The 25,326-nt window shown below is 38.7% G+C and overlaps 1 protein-coding gene and 1 pseudogene across 1 annotated transcript; both read left to right on the forward strand.

The window, feature by feature from the left end:
* The first annotated feature begins 9,425 nt into the window (after nucleotides 1–9,425).
* LOC100154323 (olfactory receptor 6C2-like) lies at nucleotides 9,426–10,361 on the forward strand. Its single transcript, XM_001928714.2, has one exon. The coding sequence runs from the start codon at nucleotides 9,426–9,428 to the stop codon at nucleotides 10,359–10,361; it is 936 nt and encodes a 311-aa protein (XP_001928749.2).
* A 10,472-nt stretch (nucleotides 10,362–20,833) lies between these two features.
* LOC110258868 lies at nucleotides 20,834–23,070 on the forward strand (annotated as a pseudogene).
* The last annotated feature ends 2,256 nt before the right edge of the window (nucleotides 23,071–25,326 follow it).

A 25,326-nucleotide genomic window follows, 5' to 3' on the forward strand; every position in this document is an offset into this window, starting at 1 on the left:
AATATATAAAATTTGAACTTAATATAATACCCACCCATAATATCTCAGGTTATACCTTTCCAGAAATCTCCTATGTAAAAATATTCATATTAATTGGTAGATTCACAAATGTGAAACTTTCTATACCAGTTGTTTCTCAAGCTAATTTATAAATAAAATTTTCAATAAACTTTTTTAATCTCAATAATTATAAATTTGTGTCATCATTTGGGGAACTATGTCATATTCCTTCTTGGAGCATTCCATCATAATTTGAAATCAATTCTAACCAGTGAAACTTTGTGATGTCTAAAAACATGTTTCACTATCATAAAAAAATGACTTCCTCAAAACGATTATATGATTCTACAATTTTTATTATAAATCTTTGCAGTTTCTTTTTAAAATCAATGATCAGTTGTGACACACAATGCATTTTTATCAAATATCTTTGTCTACAACATTCTTGGCAGGGAAGACAGAAAAATATCAGAAGGAATTAAAATAAAAATATACGAAAACTGGAGTTCTCGTTGCGGCTCCATGTGTCAAGAATGAGACTGGTATCCATGAGGATGTGGGTTCAATCCCTGGCCTTGTTCATTGGGTTAAGGATCTGGTGTTGATGCAAGCTGTGATGTAGGCTCCAGACATGGCTCAGATCTGGCATTGCTGTGGTGTTGGCTGGAAGCCATAGCTCTGATTCAAACCTCTAGCCTGAGAACTTCTGTATGCCATATCTGCTGCCCTAAAATAAACAAATAAACAAATAAAATTTCAAGTTACTTTTCAGAAATAAATTCATATTTTCTCATTGAGTCACATATATTCATATCTATCCTTCATAACTTTCTTTCATATCAATTCTTCATTTTTAAAATGAGCTACGCTTTTCTATTTTTAAATTATGTTTGTTGAATACTAAAGTGAAATATTTCAAGATTGACTTTGATAGTTGTCTTCCTATATTTCTCATTATATTTGACATCTTCTGAAGAGGATTTACCTGTGTTTTTGTATTATGTGTGGTTACTCTCAAGATATATTTGAGGGTATTTCAAAGTTTATACTTTCTCATTTTATTTTTTTATAATTTTGGTAAATTACACATAATGTAAAATTGACCATCTCAACTACTTTCAAGAGTACAGTTCATAAGTATTAAGCACATTCTTTTGGTCATGGATTTCCCTTAATACTTTAATACACATATTTAATTTTGATTTTTCTTGCAATATCTAGGAAGAGCTGCTATCTAGATCCTCATTCCTAATAAGGAAAATCTTTTAGACTGCTTTTTTTTCCTTTTTCCACTTCTTCTGAACTATTTAATAGGAGACTGTTGACTCATGTTCTATGTTGCGATGGTAAGGTTTTCTTTCTTTCTTTTTTTTTTGTCTTTTTGCCTTTTCTTGAGCCACTCCCATGGCATATGGAGGTTCCTAGGCTAGGGGTCCAATCAGAGCTGTAGCCACCAGCCTACGCCACAACAACGTGGATCCGAGCCGCGTCTGCGACCCACACCACAGCTCAGGGCAATGCCGGATCCTTAACCCACTGAGCAAGGCCAGGGATCAAACCGGCAACCTCATGGTTCCTAATCGGATTTGTTAACCACTGTGCCACGATGGGAACTCCAAGGTTTTCTTTTTATTATAAATGTTATTTTAGTTTTAAGAATAAATGTTATTCATATCTGTAACTACCCTACTCCTGTTACCCTAAAGATATTTTCATCTCTTGGATGAAAGCATTTTTTTCTTTCTTGGTGGAGTATACCATTACATAATTCTATTGGTTTTAATAAAATAAAACATTTTGATAGTTTTAATTTCTTAAATTGCATTAATTTGGTCTCAAACATGAATGGTTCCTTTCCCACGTGTATAATTTTCTATTAGAAATCATTTTCCTGGAGCAATTTCATTTTCTTTTACTAGGACTTCCAATGATGAAACTATTTCATATATTGATCCTTTAATACAATGCAATACAGTACACTGACAGATAATTATTCTTCAGAAGTGTTTAGGATTGTTTAAATTATTTTTCAAAGTATTATTGAGGTATAGTTGTTTTTCAAGGTTGAGATAATTTCTGCTGTACAACAAAGTGATTCAGTTATACATGTACACACATCCATTCTCTTTCAGATTTTTTTTTTCCCACATAAATTATCACAGAATATTGGGGAGAGTACTCTGTGAAGTGTTTAGTTTTTTCTCTTTTCTTCTATTTATATATATTCTTAATTTACCATTAGGTAATCATTTCCTTTTTATTTGATTCTCACTTGGTGATTAAAATGTTATTGACCAACGAGGAATTTTTTTTCTCTATAATTGCATCTAATTTTCCTTTCCAGTTATTCTGTCTCTGGAGAGCACATTGCATGGTTATTAGGATCTATGGATTCATCTTCAAAGGCTCCACTTTTATCATTTGCTAAGTATATTTACTCCTTCCTTGTATTCAGAAGTTACTTGCTACAGGGAATTGGATCACGAGGTGGAGCAGGAGGACACAGAATTCATCTCCCCCATGAATATGCCAGAGATACATTTACATGTGGAACAAGTCTCCCTGAAAACTAACTGGACACTGGCAGAAAGACTCCTGTACAAACAACTCTATAAGAAAGAACCACCCAGAATCGAGGAGGAAGGAAAGAAAAGCGATCATCAGGTTGGGACCTGTGCCCCTGGGAGGGATCAGAGGAGAGGGCAGATTACGTAGGCATAGATCCTCCCTGGGAGTGGGCAGTGTGAGCCACATATTGCCCCAGCCCCAAGGTCTGACAATGCCGACAAACCCTTGGCATATAGGAGGGCCCATGGGACTAACAGGAGGCTTTGGGAAGCTTAGACTCTGATTGTGAGGAATGCACAATGCTTGGATGCTCCCAAGACAGGGCAGGGAGGGTGGATTGAGAACACATTGAGGATGACAGGTGCCTAGGCCTGAGCCCAGCAAGCACACAAGCAAGAACTCTTGCTTCACAATGCAGCAACATGGTGGAGCAAGGGCAGCCACGACCAAGCAGAGAACTCAGCCAGGAGACACAGAGGAGGCCCAGACCCAAAGCAGCATCTGAGCAGGGAAGGGGCAGTTATCTCTGATGGTGGCCAGACCACCACAGCCCACAGCCGGACATGGACCCATATGCACTTCAAAGAAAATCCTACAAAATATTAAAAGAAATTAAATGAATGGGAATGCCACGTTAATGGATTGGAAGACTCCATACTCTAAAATGTAAATTGTTTTCAAATCAATCCTTTGATGTAAAACAAACTCCATCAAAATCCTAGCAAATTATTTTTGTGTCAATTAACAATGCGATTCTAAAATTTATATGGACAGCAGAGGCCCAAGTATAATGATAATAATAATAATAAAACCACTCCTCTGAAAAAGAAGAAAACTATACTGACAATAATATAAAAAAACAGATGGAGAGGCCAGGACAGGAAGTGCAGAAAGACACCCCTGCGAATGTGCCCCTGCCTCCGTTTCTCCAAGCTGTTCTTCTCTGAATCCCTGATGCCCTTGGCCTCTCCATTCCTACTTCAGTCTGAATTTCCCTCTGCCCAGGAAAAGCTCCAGTATCGCTGCTTTGGAGGGCGTGATGCTATCAGGACCTATGGAATTTTCACGGTTTACCATGGATGGGGAGGAGGCTCCAGGGCAGCACAGGAAATTACACGCACATGTGGATTCTATGATTCCAGCTCAGTTATCTGAATTCCCAGCTGGGCTACCTAGCTTCATAAAAAGCTGGCTCTGTTAGCAGTGTCCAAACGTGGGAGCAAGCTCTGGATTCATAACCAAACAGTGTATATTGAACATAAGACACTCAGACCCTGCGTTCTTGACAAGCAGAATGACATGTGTGTGTGTAACACAGTCCCAGCATGTTTTGAATATGAAATTACAGTGATTAATATGACAATACTGATTAGTTCTACCTTGAAATAAGAGCAATGGATGAACTGGATTACATGATGAACAGAATGATATCATTAAATATTAACTCTCCAAAACATTGAAATAAGATGGCTTATAAACTAATGAGGAGTTCTCACTGTGGCTCAGCAGAAACAAACCTGACTAGCATCCATGAGGATTTGGATTCCATCCCTGGCCCCGCTCAGTGGGTTGGGGATCCAGCATTGTGAGAGATGTGGTGTAGGTCACAGACAGCTCTGATCTGGCATTGCTGTGGCAATGGTGTGGGCCTGCAGCTGTAGTTCCCATTCAACACCTAACCTGGAAACTTCCATGTGCTGCACATCCAGCCTTTAAAAAGGGAAAACAAAAAAAACAACAACAAAAAAAACCCAACAACTACTGAGCAGAAGGAGTTCCTGTTGTGGCTCAATGGGTTAAGAACCTGACTAGCATCCATGAGGATGCAGGTTCAATCCCCAGCCTTGCACAGTGGGTTAAGGATCTGGTTTTGCTGTGGCTGTGGCATAGGCCTGCAGCTGCAAGCTACAACTCCAATTCAACTCCAAGCCTGGGAGACGCCACAGGACATAGAGACAGCCCTAAAAAAACAAAACAAACAAACAAACAAAAACCTAAGAAGTAGATATTTGGAGGACTGACTTGAGTAGATCACATGAGGGTGTATTGTAACAAAATTCATCAGCTGACCCCCAGTGTTTAGACCATGTAAAAAGGATGAGAATCTGATTGTCATTTTATCATCTGACATTTTTTTCCCCTGCAACTGATGCTATTATGCTTTCATTTCTCATCTCTGTGGACCCTGCCATATGAGAGGTGATTAATTTCTTTCTTCTTTTTCCGCCAAAGATAATTTTACCACATATTCATCAGTGGTTTGAATAGGGTCACTAAGGGCATTTTTGTTTGTTCCCTTAATTATTCCCTATGCACTCAAGCATATAAAACCAACACATGCCATTTCTATCAAGGAAAATGTATTCAAAAACTCAGCCCATTTCACTTCACAGCCAGGGAGAGTTTCCAGTATTTATTTACCATTGTTTCCATTCTTTCAGTCACAGCATTAAGGGAAGTATTTATAACAGTCACATGAGAGATAGGCACTCTCATCAGATTCCATTTGCGACGTGGTGATGTTTGGTAGCTCAGTGCACATTACCTTGCATTTGCAGACACTCTTATCTGGAAGAGTATGCAGGGCTTAAAAGTAGGGCAAAGTCAACTCAAAATTATACTTACTAGCACCTACTGTTTCTCAGACTCACAAAGGAACTTTGAGTTAAATTTCCTGAAAAGTCATGGGGAACCACCAGAAAGTAAGTATGAAACGTTTGTCATTTATGTACCTGAATGCTTGAGAACTAGAACCATGGAAGGTGTGCAAAAGCAGCCCTTGGGGAAAGGCAGTGAGTTTAAAACTTTCTGCTGGAATCTGAGTCCAAGAAGTACCTTCATATTCAGAGAGAGTTTGAAAAGTAATCTTTGAGCTGCCACTTTGTTCTATGTAACATGGTAATCAATCTGAACATGACTCTTGGGTTGTGATCTTGGAAGAGATTAGACTTAAGGGTAAGACCAGTTATGTACACAGAAGTGTTGGCACTGCCATGGCATAATGAGAGGGGCCAAAAATGAATCTCAAAAAGGTATTCCTCATGTTTTCATGGTCTCTTAGAACATGAGGGTTATAAACAGCTTCAAAGGGGCAACCACCCCTTTTCATCACTCTGCTAAATGATTATTTAACTTATCCTTAAACATTTCCAGTGCATCCCTTGGGCTGCCTCAGTCCTGTCCAAATCCATAATAATTAAAGTTACATTAATTAGGTCAGACTACATTCTAGGATTTTAGAGCCTCTGAAGTTAATTGTTCTTTTACTAGTGCACTCAAATAACTCACATATGTAAAATGTAAAAACAGCAAAAAAAGTAAAAGGAGTTCTCTGGTGGCTCAGTGGGTTAAGGATCCAGCATTGTCATTGCTATGGCTCTGGTTACTGGTGTGTCAAAGGTTCAGTACCTGGCCTGGGAACTTCCACATGCACCAGAAGCCACCCCACAACTGCACAAAAAAAGATTTAAAATAGGTTCGTTTGTTATTAATTGAAAACATCATAAGATCAGATAAACATAATGATGATTATTTTGGAATGAAATGACTATAATTAAAATAAAGTGGTAAACCTCACTTACAAGAAATATACCAATAAAATCCAAATATCAGGATATCTTTTTAGTAAAATACGTTAAAAACAATCTCCAAAGCAATAATTCTCAAATTCCTAAGGCTTCGGGAAATCAAGATTCTCACTTACAAAGAGTGAAACTACACATGGGCACATATTTCTTAAAGGACTAGTTTAGCACTAAATGTGGGAAGCCCTTTAATCAATATTTCTTTTTTGACCAGTTCTTAAAAGTGAACTCTGATGTGTTTTAAAAGAAAAGAGTTATATATAAGAATGTCGACTAAAAGATTATTTTAGAAAAAATGGAAAAAATTTTGATGCTCAATATTAAAAATACTATCATTTTCTTCTTTACATATTGGAATATAATATGAAAAGCTGTTTGTTTTTTTGTCTTTTCTAGGGCCGAGCCCACAGCATATGGAGGTTCCCAGGCTAGGGATATAATCAGATCTGTAGCCGCCAGCCTTACACCACAGCCACAGCAACGCCAGATCCAAGCTGCATATGCAAACTATACCACAGCTCATGGCAATGCCGGATCCTTGACCCACTGAGCAAGGCCAGGGATTGAACCCGCAACCTCATGGTTCCTAGTCGGGTTCAATAACACCCCACCGAGCCACGACGGGAACTCTGAAAGCTGTGTTTTTAAAGAATATTTAATGACATGAGGCAAAGACATGGTAAGTACTCTAAAACCAACTGCATGAATAAAGTGAGGTTAAGTGAGGAAAATATCAAATATTATTTACATATAAAATTAATTTCACAAAGTATAAATAACTGCCTTATATAACTATATATGTAGAAACAGATTGTAAATAAATTCAACAAGATATGAGTAATGAGGAACTCTGCGTGATGTGATTCTAGAAAGCCTTGCTTGCTTTCTTATAGTTGTCTTTTGTTTCTAGATGAATGTAGAGAATAAATATGTGTTTTTATTTTATTGGCATTAATGTAATGCTATTATCTTTAAAGACAAAAATAATAAATAACAATTCTCCATATTTCAAAATGATTCCTTGATAGCAAGAAATGAAACAGTCATAGCCTAAAACAACAGTATTAAATATAATGTCTTTGTGTTATGATTTTCTTCTTAAAGTAAGCATTCAAACAGTGGTGTGAAGTTATTTGCAAATCTCATTCCACCATGTCCTCTGAACTGAGGCACAAGGTTATATATTTTTATGGTATGCAGCGGTGTACCACCCCGCAATGTTAAGTGGGAGTCAGTGTATTGGGCAGCATGAGCATTGGGGTCCACGGGTAGAAAGAAGGAGCTGAGGACAACTTTGGAGGCACTAAGTGGGAAGATGTGTGGCTCTCAGGAAACCACCACATCAGCCTCAGAGAGCAATCCCTGCACAGGCACACCTTATGTAAAAGTGGCCGACACTCAGGCGAACCCTTTATGCTACAAGAGAAGGTCAGCAGGATTTTTCTAGGAAGGTGTTGCTAAATCCTATCACATCCTGGCAATCCTCCTAATAGAAAAGACAGGTTGCCTTCCCTAGGCCAAGAGGGAAAGAGCACTTAAGGTATTTCCTAGGGAATATCTTAAACATCGCATAAAAAAAAATCACATTACAAAAGAATTGATATCTCCTAAGAAGATACCATCTAGCCATTTTACTGAAGTAACCCAGATACCCTGGAGATATCATTTGCAGTTAGGAATCATTTGAAAAGCTAACATTTTGTGACTATTAGAACTGACTAAGGATGAGCAATTGCCCCAACTTCTGAAATGACAATGTTTCTGGAAACATGGAATCTTTGGATCCAATTTGAACTGGCTTAAATTCCAGCGCTGATATTTCTTAGAAGTTCAATATACCCTCATCCCTGAGAGAGTGAGTGAATAGATGAGGAATGTGAGAAATGAAAAACTGCTCAAGGGCTTCCTGGAAGGTGATGAAATGATGGCTGTTTGCCGTGATCCTCAAAGGAAGCAACACAGGGAGGCAACCTTGTAGGGAAGCGCCTAAGGATGGATTGTGGGTTTTCAGCTTTTAAGAATATTCACACTTAATAGCAAGTTTTATTTATTCTCTGTGTCATATTTAGTCTTTGTTAATGTTAATGCCTGACAACACCCGTTCTTTGGGGGAATAAGCACAGAATGTGAGTCTCTTCTTGGGCCAGGCTGCTGAGAACAAAGAGAGATGTCCTGTAGCACTGATAGGGTAGCTGTGATTAACGACATTCCCAATGGTAAGGTGTGTCTTCGGAGAAAGAAATCATGGCAAAGAAGGCAGTGCTTCCCCAAGAAATATTCTCCCTCATCTGCATCTTGGAGGATATAGATTTTATGTTATTAAGGGAGTTGGAAAGCAGCCTCAGAAGGCATTTGGGAGCTAAAATGTCTATGCATAAACTACAGAACCCCAGTGAGATTCTGTAAGGATCTTAGTGCAAAGCCTAAGGACAGGATTCTGTTCCCTGGGGGAAACCATCAAACATCCCCCTTTCTAGGGTTTGGGAAGGCTTAGGAAGGGGGAGACATTAGACAATGGACAGATTTTGAAACAGGAATTCAAGGAAGGAAACAAAACAGAGGCTGGTCAAACTGATTCACAAGAGAGACACAAACTCTAACATTTTACCATATTATCTATTGTGAAAGGAGTGCAAAGAAGAAAGCTGGAAGAGGATGGGACTCAGGAAATTTCCAGATAACTCTCTGATACTGCTCCCAGGTCATCCAAACAGTAAAATCTTATCTAGGATGCTGGGGGATGAAGAAATTATTTGAAGGGGACAAATGCTGCAAAGCACAGAAAATAGTATGACTAAGCCACTGATGGTAATTGCTCTAAGGTATGAGAATGATATGTTGATGTGCTGTAATGACAAGTGGGAAAATACATTTTTATCCATTTTTTATATTAACGGTCATTTGTGGATCTCCTGCTCTACACTGAGGACGGGAGGACCAAGATGGCTGCCAAATCTCTGGGGACTGGGAGGTCTACTTTTTAATTGTCCTGGGCTGCAGTGGACACTTCCATAAACCAAATTCCGAAGATGAATATTTTTCATAAACTACAGTCTGAAGAGCAAGGGAAAACAGAGTCCAAGGAAATGAAGCATGATGCACTCACTAACATCGTGATTATTGATTACCAAGGGAAAATTCTAAAATGTGTTTCCACTGGCTTGTTTCACTACTTTTCAATACATAGCTTATTGAAATATTATTTTTACATTTTATTCCTCAGATTCAAAATTTATGATTTATTAATACAGACTTATGTATCTGACAAATGTGATGAAAAATCATTCTGCTATCACTTCCTTCATCCTACTAGGATTAACAGATGACCCACGACTCCAGGTGTTTCTTTCGGTATTCCTGTTTCTGACCTACATTTTCACTGTTGTTGGAAATCTGGTCATCATCCTCCTCACTCTGGTGGACTCTCACCTTAAAACACCCATGTACTTTTTCCTTCGGAATTTCTCCATCCTAGAGATAATACTTACAACTGTCTGTGTTCCTCGATTCCTGTACAGCATGACAACTGGGGACAAAAGCGTGACCTATAATGCCTGTGTCATTCAGTTATTTTTCGTCATCCTCATCGGGGCAACAGAATTTTTTCTCCTAACCGCCATGTCCTATGACCGCTACGTGGCCATCTGCAAGCCCCTGCACTACACCGCCATCATGAATGGAAGGATATGCACCGTTCTTGTCCTTGGCTGTTGGCTGATTGGGTTAATTGTTATACTCCCACCTCTCAGCCTTGGAGTTCAGCTAGATTTCTGTGACTCCAATCTCCTTGACCATTTTGGCTGTGATGCATCTCCTCTTCTAAAGATTGTATGCTCAGACACTCAATATGTAGAACAACTTGTTTTAATCATGGCTGTGCTGACCCTCATGGTCACACTCGTCTGTGTGATTGTGTCCTACACCTACATCATCAAGTCCATTTTAAGGCTCCCTTCAGCCCAGCAGAGAAAAAAGGCTTTCTCCACCTGTTCTTCCCACATCATTGTGGTCTCCATAACCTATGGAAGTTGCATCTTTATCTATATTAAACCGGCAAAGGAAGGAGTGGCCATTAATAAGGCGGTGTCCCTGCTCAACACTTCGGTTATTCCTCTGATGAACCCTTTCATTTATACGCTACGGAATAAGCAAGTCAAACAAGCCTTCAGGGACTTAATAAAAAAGATGGCTTTTCTTTCAAAGAATTAGGAAATGAAAAAGATTGTATAAATTTAAAATTTACACATATAAATATTTCATCTTTTACTGTGTTCTAATTCAAATCAACCGTACAGTCCTGAACTTACAGTCTAACTTACCACCAAAGCTTCTTTTCTATTACTCTGAGAACCATGGACTGAAGAAAGCACTGTAGCCTTAATTCAAATACACCTTTCTGAAAAACAATGGCTGTGGGTACATGCATAACTGAGTCACTTGTTATACAGAAGAAATTATCACAACATTTTAAATCAACTATACTTCAATAAAGCTCAAAAAAATAGACCTTTCATTGTTGTTCACTCTTCTAAGTGAGCATGAAAATAAATTTCCAGATGGTCTCAATAATACCTCATCATGCTTATGTCTGAATCACAAAAATGCAGTAACCAAAATAAGAGTGGTCTTTTTCCAATTGTTTCTTTAAATGTATAGCTTTTCCAGGTCAAATATTATTTATCTCATGATTCCTTCCTATTCTACCATCCACTGTTTCTAAAACAGGATAATGGGTAGAGATAATTTGTTTCTCTTTTCTATTGATTGATTGATTGATTGATTTTTGTCTTTTGGCTTTTTAGGGCTGCCCCTATGGCATATGGAGGTTGCCAGGCTAGGGGTCAATTCGGAGCTGTAGCCACTGGCCTACACAACAGCCATAGTAACGCGGGATCTGAGCCATGTCTGTGATCTACACCACAGCTCACAGCAATGCCTGATCCTTAACCTACTGAGCAAGCCCAGGGATCAAACTCTAGTCCTCATGGATACTAGTTGGGCTTGTTAACTACTGAGCCATGACAGGAACTCTCTCTCATTTTTTAATGGAACCTCATTACTACAGACTGAGATGAAACTAATTTATCATTAAACTGATATATTTTTTGGTTTTTTAACGCTTTTATTTTGGGCATTAGAGCCCTTTTTTTCTAATTTTATTAGATATAATCGACAAATAATGTCATATAAGTTGAAGCTGTATACCATGAAGATTTTACATATGTATATATTGCAAAGAGATTATCATAATGTTTAGTTAACACCAATTACCTCTGCTTTGTATAATGGCTCTACAATTTTCTTTTCTGCATGAGAATTTTTTAATATCTACTCTCTTGTCAAGTTTCATTAAATACAATATAGTATCATTAATCAAAGTCAACATGCTGTACATTTGAAACTCAGGGCTTATTTATCTTAGAACTGGAAATCTGTATCTTTGACCACCTTCACCCATTTCCCCCGGCCTCTGGCAACTACCTATCTGGTCTCTGTTCCTATGCACTTTTTTAGATTCTACGTGTAAGTGATATCACACAGTATTTGTCTTTCTCTGTCTGACTTACTTTACTTAGCATAATGTCCTCAAACTCTAGTCATGTTGTTGAAACTGGTAGAAAGGTCTTACTTTTTTGTCTGAATGATATTCCTTTGTATATACCTCCTCTTCTTTACCCATTTATCCATCCATGACTCAAGTGGTCTCCATATCTTGGCTGTTTACTCATGCTTGGTTTATTTACTAAGGCTGCAATAAATGTGGGAATGCAGCTATCTCTTTGAAATCATGATTTTTGTTGCCTTAGAATATATACCCAAGAAGAAATACTGCTGTGTCATATGAGAGTATTATTTTTAGTTTTTAGAAAAAAAAATCCATATTGTTTTCTATAATGGCTATACCAATTTACCTATTCCTACCAAGAGAATCCCAGGGTTCCTTTTTCTCCACATACTCATGAACACTTGTTATTAACATTTGTAATATTTTTTACTGCAGCCATTCTAACAGGTTTGAGACAGTATCTTGTTGAATTTTCAATTTGCATTTCCCTGAAGATTAGTGATACTGAACATCTTTTTATGTACCTGATGGCCATTTATGTGTCTTTGGGAAAATGTCTTCAGATCCTTTGTTGAGATTAGGTTGTTGAGGGTTTTGTTATTGAATTTTAGGAGATCTTTATATATTTTGGATATCCAATATATGGTTTGCAAATATTTGCTCTGTTTCTCCCATTCCATAGACTCGTGTCTTGTCATTTTGCTGATTGTTTCCTTTGCTGTGCAGAATCTTTTTAGTTTGATTTGTCTCACTTGTTTAATTTTGCTTTTGTTGTTTGAGCTTTGGGTGTCATATCCAAAAATAATTATTGCTAAGGACAATGTCAAGGAGTTTTTCCCTACATTTTATTCTAGGAGTTTTACATGTTCAGATATTAACATTTTAAGTCTTAAATTAATTTTGAGTTGATGTTTGTGTATGGTGTAAATATGGGTCCAGTTTCACTCTTTTGCATGTATATATCCAGTTTATCCCAGCATTTATGGAAGAGAACATTCTTTCCCCATTGTGACTGCCCATGTATTTTAGTCTTAGAGGCAGTATAATCATTTAGTCAACACCAGATATCACTATAGATCAAATCTTTAAGCCCTATTGGCCACTATGGTAACCATGCTTATTTTATCTCTTGAGTTGAAGCGCTGCACCTGGCCCCGAATCTCCAGAGTCCCCTCATTCCATTGAATTTAAAGAGCGCTTTTCAAAACCGCTATTCCCCATTGTCATCCCTGGACTTTAAGAGCAGTCACCATAGAGCAGTTTAGGAAGCCAAGTCTCCTGGTCAACAATGTATTTCTCAAAGGTTGTTGAATGGACTATCCCTTGAAATTTTCTAGGCTTCTGTTAGGGAGTAGACAAGCACGTCTTACATAATAAATCTTCTCCAGTAGAGTCTTTGGATGCTTTCCTCAACAGCATAGGGAGAAAGTTCTGGAATTTTTACGTCATTCATTGTAGGGCACATGTGGGCCAAGTGGAGCCATGTCCAACCATTTGAGAGACTAGCATTCACATCAGTAAATTCAACTCTGTCCAATGTTACTCTCACCTTACCCTGATCCCAAACCCTTATTTTATACTCCCATAGATATTCCTCAGGTTTATGTTGATATATACTAGCAGTCTTGAAATTCCTCTGATGTTTATGGTAACTTCTTCCAGGCCATACTGTGTACCCACTGCCCTGGAGGCTTTTTGACCTTGACACTGTGTTTTGGGCTCAAAGCAAAGACATAAGGTGAGGATGGGTCTTGATATGCTTTTTATATACACAGCTTTTTTTTATATATATATATGCTTTTTAGGTACACAGCTGAGGCATAAGGAGGTTCCCAGGCTAGGGGTTGAATCAGAGCTGCAGCTGCCAGTCTACACCACAGTCACAACAATGCAGGATCCAGGCTGCATCTGCAATCTACACCAGAGCTCACAGCAATGACAGATCCTTAGCCCATTGAGGGAGGCCAGGGATTGAACCCCCATCCTCATGGATATAGTCAGGCTCGTTACCACTGAGGCATGATGGGAACTCCACAATTTTAATTTTTTAAATTTAATTTTTACAGCTGTATCTGGGACATAAGGAAGTTCCCAGGCTAGGGGTCAAATCAGAGAGCAGCTGCCAGCCTATACCACAGCCACAGCCAACAGCAAGTTCAGATCTGAGCCACATCTGTGACCTTTGCCACAGCTTGCAGCAATGCTGGATCCTTAACCCATTGAGTGAGGCCAGGGATCAAACCTGTATCCTCACGAACACCATGTCTGGTTCTTCACCTGCTGAGCCACAACAGTAACTACTGATTCACAGTTTTAAAGGTTATACTCCTTACAGTTATACGAAATGTTGACTACGTTCCCTGTGTTATAGGACATATTCTTACAGCTGATTTCATACATAATTGTTTGTACCTCTCAACCCCTACCCCTGTCATGCTCCTCCCCTCTTCCCTCTCCACACTGGTAACCATTAGTTTGTTCTCCACATCTGTGAATCTAAGATAAAACATATTGATCATTATCAAAGAAAGGAAATGTTTATAGAATACTTTGAAGCAAATCAGCAAATTATGATTATTAGTCATGCTAGATTTTCAAAAATCTAGAACTTCAGAAAATATTTTAATATGTGGAAGAAAGCATGAAAAGATAATGAGCTCAAGCTGAAATAATTAACAGGGAACACATATGTCCTCTCTATTTAAACCAGTAAACAACCAGCAAAATATATGAAACCACAATTTTCCATATAATTTACATAGGCAATTGAGGACAGTGATATCTGAGAGATGGTTACTTCAGCTTACTTCCTGGAGACAGTGCATTGGGGGAGGAGCCCATCAGGCCCAAAGTCGAGAATATGCAGGTGGTGGTCCAGGGAGGCTAAAGTTCACATGAAAGAGGCATGCAGAGAGATAACTGGTGATCTATTTGGCCCTTAAGAGCATTCAACTGAGTACTGATCAGCACATAGACATAAGGACCTTACCTAAGACAAGAATCACCAAAGAATTGTAAAGAACAATATTCTGAGCTCACATAAGAATGGAAATGGATCCTATTCACACCAAACAGAATTAAAAATCCCATAATTTACTGGGTATTATTCAGAAGGATTTGCCTCAGTATTGAGGAAAGAAATCCCTAGGCTAAACACGTCTCTGTCCAGATTAACACATATTAACATAGAAGTTAAGATGCATGATGCCTAACATAATCAAATTTCACCAGACATGCAAAGAAACAGGAAAATACAATCTATAATGAGGAGAACGATGAATAAAAATAGACCCAAAAATGCCAGAGATGATATAGTTAAAATAGAATACAGTTAAAACCCATATGTTGAAGAATATAAAAGAATATTTACGCAAAATATTAAAATTGTTTAAAAATAGCCAAATCAAATTTATAAAGATGAAAACTACACAATCTGAGGACACTATATGTATCAAATGATTTTAATATCAGTTAGATATTACAGAGGAAAATTTTGGATAAATGGAAGAAACAGCAGTAACAATTATCTGTATAAAACATACAAAGAAGTAGAAAGCTAAAAAATATTTAACGCATCAGAGAACTGTGAGACAACAGATCTGATATATTGTGTAATTAGAGTCTCTTTTTAAAAAGAAGACAGAAATGCTTATGCATCGTATGTGTGTGTGTGTTCGCACAGGCTTGTATGGAGGGTGAGACTGGGAGCTGGGGCAGGTGGACTGTGAAAGTGGAAGCAGAAGTGGACACGAACCTCCTCTCCAACACAGTGCTCCTCAGACTGTGGTTCCCTCAAAAGCCTCTGATAGAAAACTATCAGAAAAGTAAGTGTGTAATTTGTCATGACAGCTTTTTCCATATTCTCCAACTACAGGCAGAGAGTGAGTTCAGTCAGTTTTAAAATGTGAATTTCCGTTTATTATAATTATGCAGAAAGGTAATCAATGCTCATTTCCGATATGTTGTTATTCTGAAGGGACATGAAATTAGAATTTTCCTGCCATGGTCACTTTAGCTTTTGGAAAGGACAGACATAACCATCAGTTAGGGAGCTGTTACTGCTAAAGAGACGGAAGAAAAAGAGGTGACGGAAAAGACACCATGACCCAATAATACACTCTAGCATCATAGAAATCAAATAATATCAGTGTTAAGTTACTTCATCTTATTACCTGTTATTTAAGTCTTTTTTGCCACTTTTTGGTGGAGAGTTTGGGGGATGAGGGGACACAGATTCACGTCTTGAATCTCTGTCCTGAATTAAGACTGAATGAGCTTTGTTCCAAATGTAAGTTCAAAGTGTCTCAAATATATTTTTAAATTTACTAAATAGGGAGTTGATGAAGGAAAAACCCAAATCTCAATCACTCTTCTAGGTCCCATAGTGACAGTGAGTGTAGGTAGTTTTGCACAGGTTGTCTTCAAACTCTTCATGTTAACGTTAATTGAAAACACTAATTATGGGAAGAAAGTGGGAAACTTTATCATGTATTCAATGAAATTGTTACCAAAGCGAATCGATCCAAATTAAAAATAAATAATTTTCAGTGTTCCAGGGAACTTTTCCCAATGCAATGTAGGATTTTGGTAAGACTGGGGGTAAACATCACAATGAAGCAGTCTTATATTCAAAGGATCTGTTACCACAGGCTTGACTGCAATGCGAGAAGCACTGTTTAATTTAACAAGCTTGGGAGTTTCCGCTATGGTGCAGCGGAAACATATCCCACAAGTATCCACGAAGATGATCCCTGGCCTCGCTCAGCGGGTCAGAGATCTGGTGTTGCCATGAGCTGTGGTGTAGGTCATAGACATGGCTCAGATCCTGCATTGCTGTGGCTGTGGTGTGGCCAGCAGCAGTAGCTCCAATTCGACGCCTAACCTAGCCTGGGAACTTCCATATGCTGCGGGTGCCGGCCCAAAAAGAAAAGAAAAGAAAATCTAACAAGCTTCATAATTATTTGAACAAATAAATGTAGAGTATTTAATTGGGCAATAGGAAAGAAGAGGAACCTAGTGTAATTTTTATTAGAGAATAACATTCTATTCAGAAGACACATAAAATCTATTTGCCATTGGCTAAGGAACAGTCTCCCAGGGAACCAATCCTCCTCCACTATAAGGGCCGTGGTACATCTTCCCACATAAGGTGCATAGGTTAGGCACTACATTATCGATGGCACAGGAGAGGGAACATCCCCTTCATTCTTCTCAGGCCTTCAGGGCAGAAGCCACACTATGGCCTGGTATTTCCTGTGTCCACAGACTACCCAGGGCAAAGTTAGTGACATTAGATCTGAGGTTGTAACCGTATGCGTCTCAGAAATCCAAGCCAATTTACCAACTGTGCATTGTAATGAGTCTCTGAAAATTGAATTTTAGGATGTGGAGAACACATGTGGACTTAACTTGTATTTGGGGTATCCATGAGACAAGAAATTCCTGGAGTTCTTTTCCCCAACAGAGAAGGGCAATCAGCTTGGAATTGTGGTTGCCACCATTGGCCAGACCAGACCGTTACTGCTGGCAATGGCCCAAGAGCCTATAGGCATGGGACAGGGGCCAACTGTTGGCCAGAACATCCTCTAGTATTAAGATGACTGTGCTGACCCCTGGCTTCCATCTTTGGTTAGGGAATAGAATGTAGCAGCTTCTCCGGGGGCTCTACTGTTTGTGATGGTGGTGCTGAAGCTATAAAGTATACAAAATCCATTTCCTGATCACTCAGTTGATCCCAACGGCTCCTCAGGGGGTCAGTGGATATGAGAGAGGGTGGCCTCTTCAGGTACCATTGCATCTAGCAAAGGACCGAGGACATGGAAACCATTTCCTCCTGTAGGGAGGATGTGCTAGAGGGCCCAGGTTTGGCTCTATATGTGGCATTTTCATTTTAATCATGAGACCTCTGTGGCCATGCCAAGTTTGTGGGGTGCTGCCTCAAGGACCCAAGGCACAGTGGCCAGCTGACTACAAAGAGTCACAGGCTGAGGATTTGTGAAAGCATTTCTTCCCAGAAGGGCTCACTATACAGCCAGCAGACGCCATCCTAATAGTGTGTAAGGTGCAGCCAAGGAAGATAGTTTTTTGCACCTCAAGTCCATAAACCACGGCTGATCCACAGACTGGAAGGACTGAGAGAAGGCTGTTGAAGCCCCTGTAATGAAAGGGTCTCTGTTGAGGAGCAGAAGAGGGGAGAGCTCTAAAAAAGTACCTGTTGTTATTGCAATTTGGAGCCTCTATTGTTGGGTGGCCCAGAGTGAGCCAATGAAAAACAGCAGAGAATTTCCTCAAAAAATTAAAAAATAAAGCTATCATATGATCCAGCAATTCCACTTCTGGATATTTATCTGAAGAAAATGAAGACATTAACTCAAAAAGATGTGTGTCTCCAGATTCATTGCAGCCCTATTTACAATAGCTAAAATATAGAATCAACCTAAATGTCCATCGACAGATGAATGGATAAGGAAAATATGACATATAAAAATATTCAGCCATAAAAAATAGGGAAACCTTGTTATTTGCAAAAACATGAATGGACTTTAAATGTTAACTGAAATAAATGAGACAGAGAAAGACAAATATTGTTTGACTTTACTTATATGAAGAATCTAAAAAAGAAAAAGCCCAATTCAAAGAGAAGACAACAGACCAATGGTTGCCAAAGGTGGGGGCTGGGGTGGGAAAAAAATGGGTGAAATGATTCAAAATGTTCAAACTTCCAATTGTAAAATAAATAAGTCATGAGGATGTCATGGATAGTATGGGAACTATAGTTAATAATATGGTATTGCATATTTGAAAGCTGCTAAAAAAGAGTAGATCTTAAAAATTCTTATCACAAGGGGAAAATTCTGTAACTATGTCATCATGACAGATGTCAATGAGACATTGTCTTGTGGTCATTTTGTCATATATATATATACATACATAAAACTCATTACGCTGAATTAATGTAATGTAGTCAATTGACTAATTATATTTTTAAAAGGAAAAATAAAACAAAATGAGTCAGTTTGTGAGCAAGGGCATAACGGGCTTCAATAAAATTTGTAAATGAGGAATATGCTGCCTCTTAAACCCAATTAAACATGTAAATGCTGAGACTCCTTTAAAGTAGTAAGTGCTGATGAACCTAAGAATTAGTTCCTTAGTGCATCAAGTATGACTTATCCCCATGCTGATAAGTAAAGTTTAGAAATTTTAGGGAAATAGCAAGGCCTGAATTTTACAGAATGCAGTGTGGCTCAACCTTGATCAGAAAGTTCTGTGACAAGTGTTTGTTTATACATGTGAGCATATTACTTGAATTTCTTTGCAGATAATGTTATCAATATAATGTCTGTTCCGGGAATAAGCTGAATGTGGTTAAATTTTTGCCTACAAAGTTAAGTGCACTGGCAGGGCTTTTGAAATATCTCATAGTGAGGAAAGTAAAAATGTGTTGTGTCTTCAAAGGTGAAGGCAAATTCTACTGAGAGGCTGTAGACCTATACATAGAACAGAACATATTAGCCAAATCTCAATCCGCAAAATAGTTTCCAGTTGCTGATCAGAGGGAGTCCCAGCAATATGTTTAATACCAGCAATACTAGGTATGCAGATCTTAATGGAGGATACCATGGCATTAAGGTCGTGGCCATTCACTGTGAAGAAACACTCATTTATATCAGATATAAGCAATGGCCCAAATGAGTTATTAAAGGGGAAATAATAAGAACAATGGCTAGGGCAGGCAAGCCAATCCCCATGGCTCTCACTCCATTGCCCTCAACTTCACAAACCTCAGGGCGGTAGCGGATTCTCTCCTGGAACCCTTATCATGGTCTCTCAGGAACCTCTCTCTGCAGCCACATGTTAACAACTTGTTCTCAAAGTTGTAACAATTGAGGTTTATTTGCACCTTCTGAACTTGGGTCCACAGGGCATCTTTAGCTTCTTTAGGAAATTGATTCCCAAGTGTCTGCTCTAAAAAGAGCAAATAAAACCTGTGTCATTCTGGCTAACATAGAAAATGCGAAGAAGCCCATGTCTTGCCTTGTAAGGATTTCACAATAACCTCTCTTAGAACACAATTAAGTAATTTTCCACCTATTAAAGTTTCCTCTTCTAACTCTACCATTGCCAGGACAGAGGGATTATTTGCTTTTTTCTTTTTTATTACACAAGTGCAGGACTCTGACTCCAAGGAATTATGTTTTGATTCTGGTTTAGATTCATAGAATGGAAGGTCAGACCCTTCCTTCCTAGTTAAGCTGCACAAACTTGGGTACTTCCATTAAGAGAAGCATCAAAAGTACATGGGAAGCTGATAAAAAGAAAAACACGTTCAGTTTTATGCTACTTGGAGACTCTCATGGCACATCTCATCTCTGACATCCCTCTTAGGAACAACAAGGTAAACAGCCTACTGCAGTCATTCAGAGGTTTAAGCTGTAAGCATTGCCTGTTTTTAAAGTCAGTGGTGCTATTATTCTAAAAACATGGATCATGAAATCAATCAACTGTGAAAATACAGATGAAAATGCAGGACTTGCCAAAGACCACAGGTCAGTACAAAAAAGCAAGGCACGGCTGTAGGGGGTACAGGTCAATGCAATGCCTCCAAAAGCTGTACAGAACAATGGGGAAATTGCAAAGAATGATTTTCAAGATATGATTTTTCTCAGCCATATGCATGTGAATTAGAGGGGCCTTTTACATTGTCTTTGCTTCTTAATCAGAAAAATCTAAAGATGCGTACAGTTTCCTACTTTGAGGATTATCAATTTATCTACAAAGGACTCTTACTGTCAGAAACATCAACATCCCTCTTCTTGGTTTCTATATGCCAAGAAAATTTGAGGCATGATAAATTATCACCCTTAGTTTGTCACTGAGGATTCCTCAAGATTTTGTGCAAAACCTACTCTGAGAGGCATTCCTGTGGTGGCTCAGAGGTAATAAACACAACTAGTGTCCATGGGATGCGGGTTTGATCCCTGGCCTCACTCAGTGGGCTAAGGATCCAGCGTTGCTGTGAGCTATGGTGTAGGTCACAGACATGGCACGAATGCTGCATGTTTGTGCCTGTGGTGTAGGCCAGCAGCTGCAGCTCCAGTTCGACCACTAGCCTGGGAACTTCCATATGCCGTTTGTGCGGCCCCAAAAGAACAACAACAAAAATATATACTCTGAGATACTATCTGTGGATCTCTCCAGATCTCTATTCTCAGAGACATACCCCCAATTAGTGTGTAGGAGACTTTGAAAATGGCAAAGAAATAAATAAATGCTGATTAATATGATTTAATGCTGAGACTTGTCCATGTAGTCAAAATAAAATGAGAGAATACTGAACTAAAAAGATTTAAGAGTCCTAAAGCCCTATTACAAAGTCATCCTACCAAAGAAGTGAGGCTATCGAAAAAGTCAATTATGCATCAAGATCTTCAGCATTATCTGCTTGGGGAAATTTCTGTTGCTTGCTGAAACAAGGGAGTCAGAGATTTGTATAGTAATGGAGATGAGGATTATGGCAAGTATCCACTAAAACATCAAATTGTACAGGGAGAGGAGGCAAGATACAGAAAGGGGAAAAAAGCATGAGGAGGGGAAAGGGAAGGAACAGAATCAGATGGATATGTATCTACCAAGTGCACAGAAGTATAAGAGATTTATAAATTCAGATAAAAGTGACTTAAATGCAGAGATATCATAAACATTTGGGGAGAGAAAGATAGGTTCAAAAATTATTCTTCTGAAGCAAAATTGAGTAATTATTCTGCAACAAATTCTGTGATATGTCCAGGAATAGATCAACTTGAAGAATTACAAAGACCGGCAATAGGAGTTCCCACTGTGGTGCAGCGGAAACGAATCTAACTAGTATCCATGAGGATGTGGGTTCAAGCCCTGGTCTCGCTCAGTGGGTAGAGGATCCAGCATTGCTGTGATCCATACGTAGTTTAGGTCTCAGATGTGCTTCAGATCCCATGTGTCTGTGGCTGTGGGGGAGGCTGGCAGCTGGAGCTCCAATTCGACCCCTGGCCTGGGAACTTCCATATGCCATGGGTGTGGCTCCCAAAAGAAAAAAGAAAAAGAAAACCAGAAAGACTGGGAATGAAGGTCACTTACACAAGATATGGGACATCCCTGGAGTCCAGTCCAGTCCAGCAGGACACAGGTTTGGGCCAATTGAATGGAAAGTTATATTTGACCTGATTTGGTCAATTACAATCAGCTTTACCTCTCCTACCTCAAGAAACATTGGTTTTCATCATTCTCACCTTTTCCCTTTAGAGCCCCTAAAGGTCAACAATGAAAAACCGAACCACATTTACTGAGTTTATTCTCTTGGGGCTCACAAATCAACCTGAGGTCCAGGTGGTGGTATTCATCTTTCTGTTCCTCACCTACCTGCTAAGTGTCCTAGGAAATCTGACGATCATCATTCTCACTCTGGTAGACCCCCACCTCCAGACCCCCATGTACTTCTTCCTCCGGAATTTCTCCTTCTTAGAAGTTTGCTTCACATCCATTTTTATTCCCAGATTTCTGACCAGCTTGACAACAGGAAATAAAGTCATCAGCTTTGCTGGCTGCTTGATGCAGTATTTTTTTTGCTATATTTCTTGGGGCAACGGAGTTTTACCTCCTGGCTTCTATGTCCTATGACCGCTATGTGGCCATCTGCAAACTCCAGCACTACCTGACCATCATGAACAGCAGAGTCTGCATCCAGCTTGTGTTCTGCTCCTGGCTTGGGGGATTCCTAGCTATCTTTCCCCCAATCTTCCTGATGAGCCAGGTGGATTTCTGTGCCTCCAATGTTCTGAATCACTATTACTGCGACTATGGTCCCCTCCTGGAGCTTGCCTGCTCAGACACAAGCCTCTTAGAACTGACGGTCATCTTCTTGGCAGTTGTGACTCTGGTGGTTACTCTGGTTCTGGTGACTCTCTCTTACACATTTATTATCAGGACCATTCTGAGGATCCCTTCTGCCCAGCAAAGGACAAAGGCTTTTTCCACTTGCTCCTCCCACATGATTGTCATCTCTCTCTCTTATGGCAGCTGCATGTTTATGTACATTAATCCTTCTGCAAAAGAAGAAGGTTCTTTCAACAAAGCAATAGCTGTCCTCATTACTTCAATTACTCCGTTGCTGAATCCCTTCATTTACACGCTAAGAAATCAGCAAGTGAAGCAAGCATTCAAAGACACCATCAAAAAGATTGTGAAGCTTTAAAAAAGAAGATATATTTCCAGGAAAATATGTTTCATTTAATAAATATGTATTCAGTGTCTACTCTATTTCAAGTGCTGCATTGGCACTTGAGGATAAAAATATGAAAGACCTAAAGTCCTAATTTCAAGGAATCAATGGTATACTGTGATAGGAATGTGTAGAAACTGTAAATTGATGTCATAAGTTTACAGAAAATAAAATAATATGGTGTTATTAGAGAAGGATGAATGAGACTCCCAAAATAGAGTAATTGGGAAGCATTAACTGTTTTCTGGAAATTACTTGAAATTTAAGAGGCAAAACAGATTGCTCATTTAGAAGAATGGGAATATAAAAAATTACAGTGAGAGAGGCCAGCTCATAAAGGTATTTATTATAAAGTGTGGAGTTAGTTGGACATTGACGAGTCCCCAGTAGTTTTAAGAAAGGCAGGTATATTATTAGCATTGTTTTAAAGGAAATCTAGCTGGGGCATTAGTCTTGATTAGGGAGTTCTGATGCTTCTTTCAAAGTGTCGATATTTTTTATTCTCCTTACCTTTTTCTTTATCTTTCAGTTGAAGCCATTGCAACTTCATTCTTCCATAAAACACAAAAAGGCATTTGGTCCACTTTTCCTCAAGTGAGGTAAAAATGCTCAAGATTTTGTCAATTTACACCTCCATTATCTAGAAGTTTTTGGTTAGAAGAAATTTCTAGAGGCAAAGTCAGACTCCTCTCACTCCTCCTAAACAAATGTCAGTTTTCATAGCTGACATGTTTTTATGTTAATGGCTGAGATTGCCACACTCTCTCTTTGAGAGTCTCCAGTAATTTCTTTCTATTTTGACTTCATTTTCATCTTTTTGTCTCCTTTGTTAGGTATTATAAAGGATAAATTCTGTGATATGACTTCATTTGTTTAACTTTTCCCCAAATTTTTGCATTTTTTCCCACATAAGCCATGGATGCCTCATTCATAAAGTGAAAAGGAATATAAAGTAGCAATACAGTTTTATACCCAGAAGGTTCCAGATTATGAGTTTTTGCAACTAACTAGGAATAAACGACCCTATCAAAAATCTACACATGGATTCAAGGTAACAACAAACTGAATTTGAATACAGCCTCAACTTCAATGGAACCTAGGACATTTTGGAAATCTGAATACTTGTACATAGTTCCGTAATAACCTTAATTCATTGCAGAATACCAATTACTATTTAGGGTACAAACATGATGTGATGTATTCACATGTTTTATGTGCAGTAATAATTCTGAACAGAAGGAGGACTTAATGAACAAACTGTATGGGACTGATTGTGAGAGAAAATTTCCAGAACCACAGAAAATCTTGAAGAATATATAATATTTTTAATAAACAGCCTTTTATATAAAGCCATTGGTATTTTGAATTAGCTGGGTTTCCTTGGTGGCTAAGCCAGGTGTTGGTGATAACTTTCAATTCATTCCAAATCCCCTGAGCTATTAATTAGAGAAATGTTCTTAAACAGCAACCCCTGAGTCACCAAGTTCTCCCAAATCCACATTTCTACCAAAATCTATGGTGAAGTGAAACAAAATGCTATATAGTGGTTGAAAATACAGGCTTCAGTTCAAATCTCAGATGCCCAACCTTCTACCTGAGTCTCCTTACAACAATTTTTTACCTCCCTAGGGCTTACTTTTCTCAATTTTAAAATGTGGATAATAATAGTGACTATCTTACATGACAGTTTTGAGCATTAAATAAGTATAAAAAAATTTACGCCATTATTTATTGTGTTTTAAAAATGATATCCATTATAACACAATGATAATGGTAACCAATATCCTTGTCCAGAAACTCAGGCTTGGAATTCCCTGGTGGCACAGTGGGTTAAGGATCCAGTGTTCCTGTGGCTCAGGTCACTGTTGTGGCACAGGTTTCATCCCTAGCCCAGGGTAGTTCCACATGCTGTGGCCATGGTCAAAAAAAAAGTGAAGGAAGGAAGGAAGAGAAGAAAGGAGAAAGAAAGCCAGTTGAGTTGCTAGGCTAAACTGGTAAAAATAGGTTTTTCATTGATTGGTTTAACATAACTGGGACTAAAACATTGTTAGCCATTCTACTTGAAATCCCTTTGCAGCAAGGCTAGCTTATTTCCACTCCTCTTATGTCCAGTTGCATCCTTTGATAGCCGGGTCAGTGAAGGTCTCAATACACTTCAAATAAAGCCAAGAGAACAACCGGCAGCAGCTTGTTAGGGCTGGACAATCATCCACTCCATGTGCCTTGGATGAAGCTGAGATAAAGAGGAGTATTCGGTGTAAGTCAAAGTTTAAGAACACTAGCCAGGGCTTCACCCAGCCTTCACAACATAAGCACCTAGAAATAAATTTGGGAAGGACTCTGTCACCTCC

This window comes from Sus scrofa, unplaced genomic scaffold (genome assembly GCF_000003025.6).
Source record: "Sus scrofa isolate TJ Tabasco breed Duroc unplaced genomic scaffold, Sscrofa11.1 Contig524, whole genome shotgun sequence".
Taxonomy (NCBI): domain Eukaryota; kingdom Metazoa; phylum Chordata; class Mammalia; order Artiodactyla; family Suidae; genus Sus; species Sus scrofa.